Source organism: Balaenoptera physalus, assembly GCF_965194825.1.
Source record: "Balaenoptera physalus genome assembly, chromosome: 10".
NCBI lineage: Eukaryota > Metazoa > Chordata > Mammalia > Artiodactyla > Balaenopteridae > Balaenoptera > Balaenoptera physalus.
In genome coordinates this window covers 70,401,871-70,418,452 of record NC_138889.1, presented here as the reverse complement: position 1 = coordinate 70,418,452, position 16,582 = coordinate 70,401,871, and the positions used below count along the sequence as shown (strand labels likewise).

Below are 16,582 nucleotides of genomic sequence, written 5' to 3'. Positions count from 1 at the left end.
AATGGTGACATCAGAGTAAAAAGAGCGCTCTCCCCAGCTGTCATTCAGAGTTCAGACAGAGAGTGAAGGTCAAGGGAAGCTTCAGGCTAAGACACTGAGTACCAGCTGAGAGGTGGCTTCAGTGTTTACAGATTTACCCAAAGGTGATGAATAAACATGCTGAGGCGCCAAAGGCAAGGCCAAAAGGAGGGGGAAAAAAAAAAAAATCAAAGCCTACAGGTACTAGAAGGTTCTAAGGAAGATCAATCAGGTGGTCCCAAGGTAGAGACACCACTTTGCCCAGTAACTGCCGGGAGCACCATGTGAATTTTCAAAAAGCTTATATTAACCCTTGAAAAAGAGCTTAACGTTTGCATAAAATTTTATATTTTATACACTTCTCTGGCTCTCAACTGAAAAAACGAGCCTCATCTAACAGCTATGCAGGGATACAACTAAAAAAACGAGCCTCATCTAACAGCTATTCGGGGATACACATGGTCATAATGAGTATCTGTAAGGGCGCTGCTGCAGCTGAATGACACCATGAGGGCTCCGGATGCCTGCAGGATTATTGGTCCCCAGAGACTGAAGTGATGCCTTTGCTGCCTCTGGTCAGATGGCATTCTTCGAGTTGAAGCTCCATTTGCTAATCTGCTGAACGTTCTAACCTGAAGCCAGCTTTCTCTGGTAACTTTTTTTTAAAGGCCCGAAACATTTCAGACACTGAAATGCCAGGAAAAAAGACAAATTTTGAAGTCGGTAGGATTTTATGATAAACTGACTGTGTGTGTGCAAATGCCCTACAGCCAAACTGAGCCTGACACATACAGATCTCAGTGCCCGTCAGTCTACCCTTAGCTGGTCCTGCAGTTCCACCTGCCACCTGCCCCGCCATCCCCTCAGAGGGTAACCCTGGTATAATGAACAGGAAACCTGGCTCAGTCACACTTCCTTCCTTCTCTGTCAAGAGCACCTTGACATCAATACAAGCTCATGGGTTTCTCTTTGGACCAGTCACTTTGGACTCCAGCCCCCAAGTCATGTAACCCTTAATAAAAGGATATCAATACCCTCAAGGAAACCGAAGGAATGGCATAGGTATAACCACAGATGCCTTCCCCAACGAGCTACAAGCCTTACAACCTCTCCAGGGCCCAGGTGGGGGGAGCTGAGAAAATGGCAGCCCAGGCTGCTTGCCTGCTTGGCTGACGCAGACTGTGCGGAATAACTACAAAAGAGCTGTGGGCTTGGCTCTATTCCAAAAGTACATCATGGGGCCTCTCTCAGACCTGAGACTTCTGTGTTTATGAAATGCTGATGACAGGGGCAGTTCTGCTTGCCCAAATACAGAGTGCGTTTGTGCACACTTGGGTGCAGTGACCAGGAATCATTAAGTCCGGGTCCACATGGAAATAAGTACCTACATCTCCACAACCCACTCTTACTCTATTAGAGTTGCTTGAGATGTTTCCCTCTGCTAGGCTGATTGAAAAGTTCTTCAAAACGTTCACGGAAGTCTGATACTTTTCTTTTCTAACAGGGTAATCAGTCAATGAGGAAAGGAGAAAAGTCATCACCTTTGCTGTTTATGTCACATAGCTCCAGACACTTCAGAATATGGTCTTTTTCTTTTGTTAAATAAAGTCAGGTTTGACTCTCTTATTACCCAGCATTCCACCAGGTACCCAAATGAAAACAGAAGTTCAGAAGCAGAAGAGCAAATCAATTGCTTCGAGCACACCAACTTGCTCTATGCCAGTAAAAGGCGTACGTGCTGGGGAGTCTGGAGACCTGGTTCCAAACCTGCCCTCCACCTGACATTAATGGGCTGTATTACCTTGGGCAAATCACCTAACACTCTAATTTTCTTCAACTACAAAGGAAAGAGTTGTACTTTATTTTCTAAAGGTCTTCTGACTCTAAAAGTATTTATAGTTTGACATCCATTATAAGCAAATACATCTTAATACATATAGCTGAAAAACCACTAGTGAAAAGACAGCAGGATGTTAAAATTTGGGCAGTTCTTGGCCACCTGTCCTAATAGAGAGAAAGCCAAGTGCAGAGAGGAAATTTTATCTCAAGTAGAGGTTCTTTCTGCACTTGACCTACCTATTTGAGAATAGGCAATTTTCTACAGATGGACTAAAATGTCTACACCAGATATTTCCCACTTTTTGTAGTGGTGACATTCGGCATACTCATTTAATTTTATAACATCTCCCCTCTATCTATGATATACGATGGAAAATTAAGATTAAAATTTTTTGTTTAAAATCTAAAGTAACCCTGCAGATAATAAGCACCACCAGGGAGATCTCGAAATCAGAACTGAGAGACTGGCTGTGGGCCTACTTATCCTGAAATGGGAGTACAGAAGGACACCGAGCTGAGAGATTTCAATGGAAGGATCTCTAAATTGTCATTTTCAGCCTAGAGATACATGCCTGGCTTTGAAGAAATTATAACTCTCAGTGTCAGACCTGAGTAAATGGCTTCTCTGTGTCATTCTAGTCTAATACCCTGGACTTTTAAACATTCCACTCGATCATCACCACCCACCCCCAGAATAAAGGGGGGTGGGGGGGGTCGCTAATCCATCCAAACAACAGTAGCTTAAGTAAAATCAAAAATACATGCTACATTTGTACACCACTTTAATTTTACTCTAAGATGTTTTCACACTAATATTTCTGAGATGTGGAAGGGATTTACAAAGGGTGAGCACATTGTTTTATCTTGAAAAACTGTTATTAAGTCAATACTGAGTTATCGTCTATGATGTCTTAGATTACAGGAAATACTGAGTGCATGCATGTGTACATACGAGCATGCACGAGGAAAAACGTGTCCTAGGAAGAAGCTTGGACAGCTTCATAGTCACTCCTTTTTACTCATTTTAAGCCCTTCTATTCTTAAGATTATAAACAATGAGGCCATAAAAAGCCGAAGCGGGGAAAGAAAAGGCGTATCTCCCTTATCCAACCAAACCCAAACTCAAGCCCACAACCTGGAATGTGGAAAATATTTATGGAGCAGGAAACATGGGTCTAAGACTGTTGATGGAGTGCTAAGAACAAACAGCCCATGTGACCTGAGACTGAGGGCCGACGAAGCACTCCAAGGCAGGGTGCACGTCTCAGTACCCACTCGACTCTCTTCCTGCCCCATTCCTGGCATACCGCGCTGTCAACGGCCTCACTACCTCTGCCACGCGGGGTCCAGCAGGCCATGGCAGACATAAACTTCTCAGCCTGAAGCCTTTCAAACTGTTATTGTTACTAAGTAAACAGGCTTTCATATTTCATGAAGCAGAGCAAGGCTGCCACTACAACTCTGGGATCAGCTGACTACCTTCCTCTTGCTGCTGAAATGTACACAATGTTTGGAAAATGTCTTCATGTAATATCCATGACAGGAAGGCAGCCTATCACAGATGCACATGGCTGGAGTGGTGTGCCCTTCAAACTCAAGGACATTTTATGAATCAGTCTCTGGAAAGTAGGGGACCCTTGTTCCCCCCTCTGTTTTCTCAGCTTTTAAATATTCTGGGGAATCAATTATCTCATAATTTTTAGGCATTAACCATAAACACATTTTAAAGATAATATAAAATGGCACATGCTTGCATGTACTATATTATAGTGGCTACATATGAAATCTGAATGAACAGCATACTAAATCAGTACACCTGCTTATTCAGGGGCCATCATTTCAGAATTTAAAGACTCCAATCTAATTTCTTCATATGGAAGTCCACCAATACATCAAGAAAAATATGTACAGTCAAAAATAAAAAAGACCATGGATTCAAAAACTTTTGATAGCTATTAAGTGTTTTTCTCCAAATATACTTCTCTCAGCAATATAAAAATATAGCACATGAGAGGAAAGATAGCAATTTGCTTGCAAAAATCACTTTTTCAGAAAAAGACAAAACAGAATACTTTCCTAAGAAGTAATTTTGCAGGTGTTGTTTCTAATCTTGCACTATGTGTATTCACATGACCTCTGCAATTATTAGCAGTAGCCCTTAAGCAGATAAACATCATAAGAGTCTATGATGGCTTGGAGAAAGGATGGAGGGCACTTGAATTTTTCTAGCCATGATCTCTAATTTGCTTATTATTAGAGAAAGCAGGAGTAAATACAAAAGGGCCTATTTCGGGCGGGCAACGGCTAATGCCAAGGAAAGAAGGCCCATTCATGCTTCCCCTGACTTGCCATGTAATGAGTAGCAATTAATTCATCTTATTGTATTTCCAAATGCCAAAAACTCCATTCACATCAAAGAAAAATTTTTCAAGGCTTTTACCATTGTCCATTTTTAAATGTACTGTTCTATATTTAGTATTTTATAATTGTCAACAGTGTTTCCTTTAATTCTCATGTGGGGCTCAGCATCATAAAGGATTGCAGACAAGGATCTGTGATTTGTAGGTGTGCCTGATGACTCTCTACCAGGAAGCCTGGGATTTAGGTCTGCTAATGCCAGGTCTGGGTGTTGGGGAGAAGGCACCCACTAACTTTAGCCCCTTTCCCCGTGAGGGACAGTAAGAGGCAGGAGGCAAATCTCCCTTGAAAAGCCAGAAAGTACCAGCTCCCACCACTCACCTTCTCTGTTTCATTCAAACAGGCAGACACAATGAAAACAGGGCTCGGATGAGGGAGACAATGCAAAAGCATCTCGAGTTAGGGCACTGAGCCCTCATCCTCCACCAGCGAGCACCCTGGAGGGGTGGCAGCATGACAACACGTGGAGGGCTTGGGCTGTGGTGCCAGATAGCCCTGGGATCCAATTCAGACTCGTGACCCTGGGTGAGCCCCTTAGCCACTGCAAGCCTCTGCATCCTCACTGGCAAAGTGAGGACAACACCCACCTTCAGGGGTGCTTTGAGAACTGCATCAACCACTCTGAGCATACAGTGCCCACAGCCTTGCCATTCTGTGGACGTGCCATCTATGGGGCCCACACGACCGACCATCCAGGCTCAAGTCGCTCGAGAGCTGAAATGCTTAGGAGCCCTGGTCCTGAGTACATAATCTCTGGGCTTAATGTGATTGAGCACTGTCTATATTGGAGGCCAGTTAACAATGGGATTTCCCTAGGAAGGGATAAAAATGTAGAATGAGGCTGTTTCTGTTGCCCTTAAAGAGAAAATCCAGACCTGGCTCCGCTGACATAGAAAGGTAAATGTATTCAGTCCCCTAGTTTTACACTGTAAGCTCTGTATCATCACACCGTTGATGAGAGGTTCTAATTCCATCACATCCAAGCACAAGAAATTAACTGCCTCCAGTCTTGGTTTTAACCCAGTTAAATTAAAAACAAGGTAATGAAAATATTGCTGAGGAGAAGGAGTACATGTCATGAATGCAAAAGAACTCCTTGAAGATTGGGAGATGCCAGGAAAGGCGGTGTATCATTTCCCAAATCCTGCAGCAAGGCCAAGTGTCTTGGTGCTGGCGCTGAGACAAAGGAGGTGGTTGTTTCGGGCTTCTTTTGCCTTGTGTACTGCTGACAGTCAACGCCTGAACGAGCAAAGTGGCTCAGAGGGCCATGGGGAGCACCACTGGATGAAGTGTAGCGTGTCTTCCCTGTGGACAGGCCCATTCCTGGATAGAATCAGTGGTGACACGGCCAGGATTCAGCAGTGTAGACGCAGCAAAGCCCCAGCAAAGCTCTTGAACTCCTCAAGAGAATTAAATCAACAATTTGAACTTTAAGCTCTCTGCTTACTGGAAGGAATGGCAGGTTGGAAAGAATGGCCTGCTCAGAAATCAAATCACAAAGGCCACCAGGGCGAGAATGAAGAAAATGGCCCCGGGGAGCACATGGAGCTCGTAAATTAGTCACCAACGACTGGACACAATCAGGGAAGCTCAGGCTTTTTTTCTGCTCTACTGGGATGATGCAATGTCAGCAAGTACAGGCTTTTCTTCAATACAATCCAGAGCTTGACATGAAAACGTCTATTGCCTAAGATGTATTCCTGCTGAGGTTAGGGCAGAACAAAGACTTCCTTTACTCTTAGCGCTGTCTGGACTCATGCACTCACCAAAACACAGCCCGAACCAGAAGCGGCCTGGTCCACCTTCAGGGGAAGAGGAGGACAAGTCCACAGTGTGGTGGTGGCCTGCAGAGCTTGGCTGCGGCTCTCACAAGCCTCTGAAGCCAGCAAATAAAGGACCGCCTCTTTGCTGCTATCAGGGAAAGGAGGCCTCTGGGCAGGGACTGGACAACCTCCCAGGACAAACGAACATATAGAGACTCTGAGCAGGAAACTCTAAGTAGGAACTCTGAGTAGGAAAGAAGAGACTGTTTATAGCGCACGGAGAACATTTCTGCAGTCTTTCTACAAGCTGGGATAATAAATCCCTGGAGCTTAAAAAAAAAAAACAAAAACAGTTAATGACCTTTTGATGAATTAATGGTGAGTGAAATAATTCAAAGTAGAGAATCATTTCTAAAGTTGCAGGCCAGGCCTCAGACTGTACCACACAAAGTCTTCTCAGACAGGCTGCTGCCTCTCACTGCTCAATCGCAGATTCCAATGAGGGGATAAACTAGGGGAGAGGGGGAGATGGAAGGTCACACCTGAAACCGGCATGGGTAACACTGCTGTAGACCCAGCTGGTGACACAAGGTCCAAGGGAGATTTCTGAGTCAGCATCTGTGGAATTCCTCAATGCATGTTCCACAGACCTATAAGCCACCTGCATGCTGTAATTGCACGGATCCATCTTCTACTTTATAACTAGAACCAGGCACCTGAAGAGTGGTGGGCCAAAAGGATCATGCCTGGGCAGGGGCCAAACATGTGGTCCTCCCATCACCGAGAAATGACTCTCTTCTAGACCAGCGGTTATCACACTCTGACTTGTCTTTTAGACATTTTAGTCAAGAAAATTTAAAAAAAAAAAAAAAAAAGTATATATTTGATGTCCAATATTCTGGCACTTTGGCCACAAATGCCTTGCGGTTCCAATCCCTCTTAGGGCTTCTGAATCTCACCTGCACTCTGCTGGCCCCTTCACCCTTTTCCCTACTGCCCCAGTCTCCCTGCTCATGGCTCTTGTCTCCTCACGTCGTTCCTTGACGTCTTCAGCTATCCCCTAGTTTTTCTTGCCCCTCGCATCTCTCTCCCGTGGTTGCAGTCTGTGTCCGAGGCCATCCCAAATTGTTGGCCAAGTCTATCCTAGCTCAGGCCAGGATAAACTATAGAGAAGAGGTCTCAGGTTGGTGCCAATGGCTTTAGCACAAGTTCATAGTAGACAATGGGTAAAAATCTAGATTAGTTTTAGGATAAGGGCCAAAGGAGAAGAGATAGTTTTCACTGGATTTGATTTTCTCAGGGAAATACTAAACGGCAAGGAAAGACACTGATGGTGGGGGGCTGAGATTGGTTGAGGAAAGACAGTAGGTAGAGGAAATTAGAAAAAGTAAGAATGTTTTGCCATTTGATTTCTTTCAGTTAAAAAAAAAAACAAAAACCTTAAAGGAAATATAATGAAAATAATCATTTCTGGATAGTACAAACATGAATGCTTAATATGTCATTCTCTGTACTTATTAACTTTTTGTTGTATTTAAAATTTAGCAACAAAAACTTCATAGTTAATTTTGATGTACACTCTCAGTTAATGGCCATTACTTTAAGAGAACCCGGTCTTTAATAACCTAAGTTTTAAATGCTGCCTTTGAAAAGTTTCAGTGTACAGTTTTCAGACTTAATAAGAATAAAACTTTTTAATATAATTCACTCTTTAAAAACAATGAGCAAGAAAGAGTATGCAGCAATCAGATTGGAGTGGAGTGGGGACCTGCCGAGGACGACAATAAGGATGGATAAGAGCCACGGAGCACGGCCCCAGGGGTGCCTGGTCGGCCCCTGGTCCAGGCCCACATCTTTCTCCCTTGGCCTCTTAGAGCAGCCCCTGAATTAGCCTCCCTGCCTCCAGCTTGGCCTCACTCCTCGCTATCCTCTAAAAATGGTTGGAGGGATCTTTCCAAAGCATAACTGTGAACGACCCCTGCGTGCTCCCCACGCTCCTCAGATGAACCGCCCTCCTCCAGCCTCATTCCTCATTCCATGCCTCCAGCTAGATGGTGTTCTTCATGGTTCCCCCAAACCCCCCACCCCCATTATCTGCGGAAATTCTCTACCTTCCTCTACGCTTAGTTCTAATGGAACCCCCTCCACGGGGCTTTCTTTAATTCCCCCACACTCAGAATTAATCGTTCTTTTCACTGCGTGATCTTTGCACTGCTCTGTTAAATTTCTACTGCAGAGCCCCCTAGCTGGGGACAATCCACAGGGACTCTTGAATTTTCCCCAAATGTGGCCAAAAATAACAGAAAGAATGAGTGTTCCCCCAAAACAGAGACTCTTGTGTATTCAACTTTCCATGCCCAACATCTACTAAAGGGTCTAGAACACATGGCTTCTCAATGGAACCATTACTGGACTGAATTAAGTAATCATTTCTGCACTTTTAAAGTCCAAATCTACACGGAAATCTTAAACTTTTACTAAAACAATTTTGTTTTAAACAAAAATTAAAATCCACACATTTTGGGGTGATCTGGCTCACAAACAAGCACTTTGAGAACCAATGCACTTAGCAGAAGCATAAAGCTGACCTTTGAAACTCATCCTCACAGATTTTCAAGAGCGTGACTTCTGTAGCTAGGATGACTCATCCACAACCGTGACATGAGAATAACCAGTCTCTCGAGCCTGTTTTCTTCAGAAGGATATGGCAGAACAGGCTACGGAACTTAGAAAATGTGGGCTTTAAGTGGGACCCCCAAGCTGTCCCATAAAGGCCGGAGGCACGGCTGAGAGGCGGGCATTTCCTTTTCCTTCTGCCTAAAGCAGTGTGGGTTTTCAAACCTTATTCAACAGAACCAGCCAAAGAGGCCACTGCTAAGGATGAGAGAGTGTGAGCTTTAAATAAAACAGCTTTTACTCTTTTATATATGGAAAATTTCAAGTAAGATTTCAATCTGAAATGTGAGTTTTGCTGCTTAAAAAAGGCTGGAAAACCACTAGCCTCAAGAATTCTCCTGCACCCTTCCCGGGAAAGTGAAGAGAGGCTCACAGGCACGAGGGTTCCCTCGGAAGCCACACCTGGCCCTGGCCCTGGCCCCGGCCCCAGGTGTGAGCAAACCACTTTTTCAAACTCCGAGAGAGGACAGGGAAATGAAACTTGGCTTCAGTCTTCACAGGAGGGCCACAGGCCTCTGTCCACCCCAGAGAACAGAAATCCTTTGACTTCAGAGCATGTGGAGAAATGGCGAGAAGCCCGGCTGGAAAGGCACGGCAAGGACAGGTCCGGAGATGGCCAGTCAATAGCTATCTCCTCCAGGAAGTCTTGCTGCATCGTCTCAGACAAAGCACGGCACCTGTTGTGAGTCTGGATACTTCCTGCCACCTCTACCCCTGCTCAGAAGCTATCCTTGCTGTCTACCGGGATGACTTCAACTTCTGTAGTGAGTTTATCTCATTAGCCAGTGTGGGAGGCCAAGAAGCCAGAGGCTATCAGCCTGACCCCACGAGGAACTCGGCGAGGATGCTCATCCCTGCCTCCCGAGGGTGTCAGACTCCAGAGCTGAACAAGAAAGTGCAGACAGAGCGAGGAGTTCTATCCTCCTACCAGGCCAAGGCGCCTGAGCCCGTTTCCTGGGAATGGCTGGTAGGAAGGTTAAGGAGGGCGTCTTTAACATAAAATGCCTGTGGGAGGTGAAGGCAGCAGCACCTCTGCAGGCAGGTGGCAGCCAGCCTTATTCTCCTCAACTGTCCTAACTCCCTCCGAGCGGGGACGCAGCAGCTCTGCAGCTAGGAACACATCACCCCGAGATACTGATGACCATCAATCCCAAATTAGGCCCACATCTTGACCAATGGCTCAAAGTTTAAAAATCATCTTACTTCTAAAATGTAGTGGCTGAGGGACTGTGGGAAGCAAGGCCTGCACGCCCAGGTCCAAAGGGGCGTGAGGGGTGGTGACAGGTTATCTACAGTGTATACTGATGAGAAGCCTGCCGCTTGAAATCCACTTCAGCCTCCGCTATAGGAAACCCTGTCTGGAAGAGCAGTGGTTTAGGATTCAGAAAGTTCAAATCCTGACTTCGCCACTTCCTATGCTGGATGGCTTTTGGTGAGTTAATTAAACCTTTGGATCCCTGGTTTCCTAAATATTACTCCTCAAAATCCGAAGAATGGAACTCACTTTGTAGTGAGCTTACATGAGAGAACACACAAGAGGCTCTGCACTGCACTAACTCCTGTCTTTCATTCCCAAACTCAGCAGCACATTGTCCATACAGCTCACCTCTGGGATTGCCTACACATTTAACTTTGGCTCTTTCTGTGAACCCTTATCCTACAGTGCCCTATATTTCACATTCCCATTTCCACGGCCAGCTCTGTGAATAGAGGATTGGTTGTTAACTGCCCACTGTGATAAGCGCCATGCCTGGAACACTCGACTGGTATTAGCTGATGGGAAGAACAAAGGCCTCCATTTTTCCAAGAATAATGAGGTAGGGAGGAAGGAAAGGAACTGTAAGAGGATGGAGGTGGTTCTTGGAGATGAAATGCCGAGCCAGTTGCTACCCCACTGCCTCTGTTTCTGCCTCTTCTTCGTGCCTGCCCCAGAGGAGAGTGGTCCAGGGCCAGCTGAAAGTGGGGGGAAGTCTTTTTTTAAGAACAAACACAAATACGACTGTGTGTTCGTATGTATGTGTATGTATAAGGTAATGGCAAAACTGTTTCCACTGAGGAAGATTTGTAAAGTCACCAAGAGAGAAAAAGAGTGCTTGTGGAATCCCACAGGGATCCCCTCGGACCGGGAGAGCTTTACCCACCATTTACAGGGCGTTCGGTCCAGGGCCATGTGCCCTGGTGAGCATACAGGAACCACACAGTGCAGAAATAGAGCAATTCATAACATCACAGATGGAAACACAAAACTGATGTCTGTAAACTTCTTTGTACATCATTAATCCGTTAGAGAAACTAGAAACAGAGTGAGAACTTGAGCAAACACTGGGGTAGTTACATCCACATAGAAAGGACTGCACCTTTGGTTAAAAAGCAGGAGCTACAAAGTTATTTTAGTCTTCCAACTGCTCAGCCAGTGCAACTAAAAGCCAGCCACCATCAGCCACATGTGCGAGCGAGCGAGCCAGCATGCTGCCCACTGCAGAGGGCACCCCAAATGCGCCTTCCTGGTCACTAGACCTATTCCACAGTCAGCTCTGTTTGCACAAAAAATGTTGGAGGCCTTTGGGAAGGGTCCCAGTGTTCGCCACTTGGGGCTGTGAAATTGCACTTTGTTCTTTAGTTGAGAACAAAAACACAAATTTACTTAATGTATGGGGGAAAAAATCAGAACAGAAGCAAAAACAGGCATGTGGGAAAGACAACAATATGGACTACAGATGCATTTTTATTATAAAGTAAAGCTCCTCCATGCAAACTATAATCCCTTTGCATTTCTCAAATAGGGCATTATGGAGGAAAAAAAGTCATGTATGCTTTACTGCAAATTTTGGAAGGGGAGAAAATAGGGAGAACTTGCATTTTTAAATCGTCCATGTCTCTGTTTTTGCTATGAAATATATTTTAAAAGACCGGAAAATGAGGCACATGTACAAAAAAAATAATAAACTCAAGTATAAACGGAATTGCAAACATGGATTTGATCAAGAGCTTTCCCATCTCTAAGACCTATCTTTTTTTTAAGCCCTCACCTCAAATTTCTTTTCTAATTAACAAAGCCACACACTTAAAAAACATTAAGCAATGTGGAAGAAATCTGGCAGAAAATACTCTCTGTTGGAAGAACACATGAAAAATTACATGAAGAAGATGTATTTTTCATAAGTACTGAAAATACATCAAAAGCACAAATTAAAATAATTTCTGAATTTTTTCAAAGTAATTTCACGATGGCCACTTGGAAATGATTCATTTATAATTTCTACACCAACTTTGCATCTCTTTGACTTTTTTCCCCTCTCCTAGCTCAGGGCTGCTTGGTGGATATTTGAAGGGTAAAAAAAAATCATGTTTCTGTGCTGAAAAGTTATCAAGACCAGCTCTCTGCTGCATTTGCATTGTTATTAGGGACACACACACACACAAACACACACACACACTCTCTCTCTCTCTCTCTCTGAGCTTAATGTGAGGCTAGTACAGAAACAGAGAGATTAGACACAAAGAAATGTAAACAGCTCTCACATGCGAGGAAACTAGGTTACCAGAATCCCAGCACCAGGCATTCACCAGTCACCATGGAAAACAGGAAGTGAGATGCATAGCAACCACAAGCCAAAAAGCAGGAAAGCGCATACCTTTAGCTTGGAATGAAAATCACGAGATTTCCTTCTGGCAAGAACCTGAATGTGACTAGACACCTGCAGGGTAGGGGAAGGGAGGAAAACAAAGGAAAAGCCTGTAACCATGGAGATGAAAAGCCCCCTACAACTGGGCAAGCCAGACGTACCTTAATGGCGGCTTGAATTTCTCGAACTTTCTTTCTTGCTAAGACCTGTATATGACTAGACACCTACATTGTTCGGGTTTATGAGGGGAAACAAAACAAAACAAAACAAAACAAAAAAAGGAAATCAAATATAAAATCGCTACTCCTTGGGAGGGTTTCGGGGTGGGGGGGTGGGGGAAGGTTATTTGCATCTCAACAAAGCTCTGCAGTTAGGAATACACAGTCCCAGCCAGACACCAAGCCCCCAGCGCTGCTCTAAGCTTTTCAGACTGGGTCATCGCTGCAGTGACTGGAGTCAGGATGAAAGTTGAAGCTAATCTTAGTTTTCTCACCCAGGAGAAATCACGGGTACGGGATGAGAGGGGGAGAGTGGGGTTGTTTTCTTTATAAAATTAAAAAGGTGGGAGTAGAGGTAAATGAAAATATTTATAGCTTCTCAGTATCAGGAGGGAAAATCCCTTTTTCTCAATTTAGAAGAGACTATCCATAAATTAGCACATTCCGCAGAATCAAAAAGCTGAAGCTGTAGGTTGTATTCTGATCTCATTAAGAGCTCTGGATTCTGTAGCAAATGTTAAAATAATACTGACATGTAAATTAGATCTCAAAGAGAAATGGAAAGACCCAGTTAGCAGAGCTTTTTTTTTTTTTTCCCCTTATAAATATCTTTAATCCTTCCACTCTTTTGGGTATTGACTGGGCGCCAAGTGGATTTGCATATTATTACAGAGCGAAAAGTGTGAATACAGCCAGCCAGCCATCCTGTTAAAAATCTGGGTTGAAAAACCACACGGATTTGCTGAACAACAAATTCACATTGGAGAGGTATCACCAACTGCCGCCTAAAAACATCCCCAGGATGCCGGGGTATGGAAACCAAGCCAAGCCCAGCTTCTGAAACACAATGATTCCACTGGGTAAACAAATTTGCATCTCTTTCAGTGGGACTTGGTTAAATTTAGAAGTGTCCCCCCAGTGAAGGGGTTGGGCACATGACCAGAGCTCACAGACCAGCAGACACCCCAGGTCCAGCACTTTCAGTATGCTGGGAATTAGATTTTGTCTGTTTCAGAAATTTAGAACCTCCCATTTAGAAGTTCAGCGACTGTGAGGCCATTACTTGATTTCAAACACTCTAGCCACCCTAAAAACAGGATTTATGGTAACAAACGAACCTCTTATCTCTAACTTTGTCTTCGAGTTTCAATTTGCTTCTGCATTTTTTTTTTTTAAAGTACGGAGAAGCAGGAACTCCCCCATCCTCTTCACCTCTCCATCCTGCTCCTGCTTTCACTTGTTTTCACCAGAATTTTGTTCTGATGTGATTCTCTGACTTGCTGAGGGCCACAGTGGGGGGAATATCCACCGAACAGACAATGCCCTGCCTCTGAGCACTGGCAGGAGGCCACCTGCCTCTGTGCTGACTCAGCAGTGGGCTCCCGGCTGGGGCACAGGAGCGTTCCCGGGGAAAGCTCTCCCCGTCATAAACACTCAGGAAAACAACTTATCACTGAGCAGAGAACTGGAATCTGCTGCTCAGGCTTAACGAGACCACAGTTGAGCTCGCCTTTTGGTTTGATTATAGTTTTTAAAATTCATGCCATTTCGGTCAGCATAGGTCAACATTAAAATATACATATATTTTTTTTTCTGTTAACAACTCACCCATGAGGTTGGTTTGATGGTTTTCCCCCCTTCCATTTCTTTCTTTTTCTGTTTTTTGTTAAACACTAATTTCTCATCCGTTCCAGTTCTGAACTGGGTCAGAGATTTGGGCTGCTTTACATCAGAAGGAACGAGGAGCGCCAGAACGCTGACAGAGGGCAGAGGAAAATTCCTGACCCTGCTCTGCACAAAGGTATTGTAACTTCATTTCAGTCACAGCAGCTACTGACAAAAAGCCATAGCTTAAGGAGCAACAGTTCCCTGGACGCACATCATTCAGCCTTATATTCCAGCCAATACTCATGGCTGCTAGTGTTACTTTTTCATTGAAATGATGACTAATATGTAATTGTTCCAGGATTTTACAATGCGCAAAATCTCAAAATTTCATGACTTGCAAAGTATACCTGCACCTGCAGCTTTTGCAATGTTTGCAGATGCACAGTTTCGGGAAGAAATTTAAGTTTTACAATACAGTACAGGAACAGTTCATACACTGTCCTTAGCAGTGAAACTTTCCCATATGTGTATAGAAGGAACTCCAGAGACCACATAATAAAAGGTCACTGAAATGATGAACAGTGAAAACTGAGCCAATTTCAAACACCTACAACACTGACGTCCTTACAGGGAACTCCAATCGGGGGCTCCTAGGAGCCAAAGCACAGACAGCCACTGCAGCCAAAATGCCTCCTTGGGCCATTCGCTAACATGCACAATTTCCAGGTCGGTTGTTTTACCTGTTTTCTGGTCCTCGTCTTCCCTGTCCTGAGTTTGATGTATCTGGCTATCAATTCATTCCTACCTGAAAGAAAGAAGAATTTACAATAAAGTAGGTTACTTTGGGGCGGGGCGGGGGGAGGGGGAAGCCTCTGAAAAGCTAAGAATAGAATTCAAATCAGGAATTTTTGTTGCACCTGTAAGTTTATTAATGCTAGAAAAAAAAAAGGACAATTTTTTGCAAACAATATTTCCTAGGAGAAATTAGGACGAAGGGAATTTAATTATGAACTACAGTCAGCAATTGAGGAGAGAAATGTGCCTTTTAAAAATGTGCCTTTGTGTTTGCATGCTTGTCCCTAAACGGATGGTCACTTGTATAAAAAACAAATACAAGGACTAGTGCGGGAGTATACAGACCTGGTTCTGTTCCAGTCTTATTTTTCATATTCCTTCTCACCCAGGTTTCTACTGAGTTAACTCCAGTTAGAGTCATTAGAGCCACGAGAGGATGAACTGCTCTGGCCACAGAAACACAACGAAAAGAAGCTACAGTATGAAGACAGACACCCCCCTAAACGTGGTCACTGTGCCAGTAACAAACTGTACACAAAACCATCAGCGCCAAAAAAAAAAAAAAAAAAAAGAAGACTCAACCTTTTCCAAGCTTTATTACCTCTGGGGGAAAGAAAACGCCTTAAAGTGTAAACAAATACCCCCGGTCCCTACTCCAAGAGCCTGAGAAATCTCAAAGAGACGACCTGAACTATAATATAATGGGAAACTACACCCCCAAAGCCAAGTGGGGAAATGTATTACTAATACTACATGAAATATAAATGCACTCATACGGGACACGTGGGTCCAAACTGCCACTATAATCATCACGGTATATCCAGTGGTCTAATTTGTGTTTGCTGTCTTACTCCCCACATATACTGCATAGCTGAAGACAGCAAGAGATTCTGTCTTGTTCCCCAAGGTCTCCCCAGCACGCAGCACAATGCTGGGCACACAGAAAGAATAAATGAGGAACTAACACAGCCTCTGGTGACAGAGAGTACCACAAGCCCCAGACCTCCCCAGCAGAGTAAAGAACTGGCGGCTCTGGTGAGAGTGTCTTTATGGGAATCTTCCCTGAGAATTCTAAAACCTCTCCCATCGCTGCCTAGAACATTCCTGTAATTATGGCTCTGTTCTCCACCTGCCCGTGTTAGGACCGTGCAGGATACAGTCATCACTGGAAGGCAAGGGAATCGTGGAATCTTGGGACTGGGAAGTACTTCTGAGTCATCCTTTCCTACACCTAAAAGTCTAAGTCCTTAATGTAAGCCAGCACTTCTAGAATTAAGGAAGTAGCCCATTCTATCTTAAAATATACTGAAGAATTAAAAGACCCTCCTTATTTGAGGCTTCCTGTAACTTTCATCCCCAGATTCTTTTTGTTCCCCTTAATAAGAACAAGGCTAGTTCTTTTTTTTGCTTTTTTTAAAAATTATTTTTATTTATTTATTTTTATTTTATGGCTGTGTTGGGTCTTCGTTTCTGTGCGAGGGCTTTCTCTAGTTGCGGCAAGTGGGGGCCGCTCTTCATTGCGGTGCACGGGCCTCTATCGTGGCCTCTCTTGTTGCGGAGCACAGGCTCCAAACGCGCAGGCTCAGTAATTGTGGCTCAGGGGCCTAGTTGCTCCACAGCA

At 44.2% G+C, this 16,582-nt stretch overlaps 1 protein-coding gene and 2 long non-coding RNA genes across 17 annotated transcripts in view; 2 read left to right on the top strand and 1 right to left on the bottom strand.

Moving 5' to 3' along the window:
- The window catches only part of LOC309667525, a 616,044-nt gene that overhangs the window by 184,438 nt on the left and 415,024 nt on the right, over positions 1-16,582 (top strand). The gene's annotated exons all lie outside the window — the stretch shown is intronic.
- Positions 1-16,582, top strand: part of LOC309667519 — a 373,680-nt gene that overhangs the window by 41,454 nt on the left and 315,644 nt on the right. The gene's annotated exons all lie outside the window — the stretch shown is intronic.
- Positions 1-16,582, bottom strand: part of TEAD1 (TEA domain transcription factor 1) — a 265,515-nt gene that overhangs the window by 59,505 nt on the left and 189,428 nt on the right. For 9 of the 15 annotated variants that reach the window (XM_082476019.1, XM_082476021.1, XM_082476018.1 and 6 more), the window contains 3 exons: positions 14,907-14,971; positions 12,502-12,564; positions 12,350-12,412 (listed from right to left, as the gene is read on the bottom strand). In XM_082476019.1, the coding sequence (XP_082332145.1) occupies positions 12,350-12,412; positions 12,502-12,564; positions 14,907-14,971 (191 nt within the window). Of the gene's footprint in view, positions 1-12,349; positions 12,413-12,483; positions 12,565-14,906; positions 14,972-16,582 lie in introns of all 15 variants that reach the window. The other 6 variants (XM_082476026.1, XM_082476028.1, XM_082476025.1 and 3 more) reach the window with 4 other exon arrangements.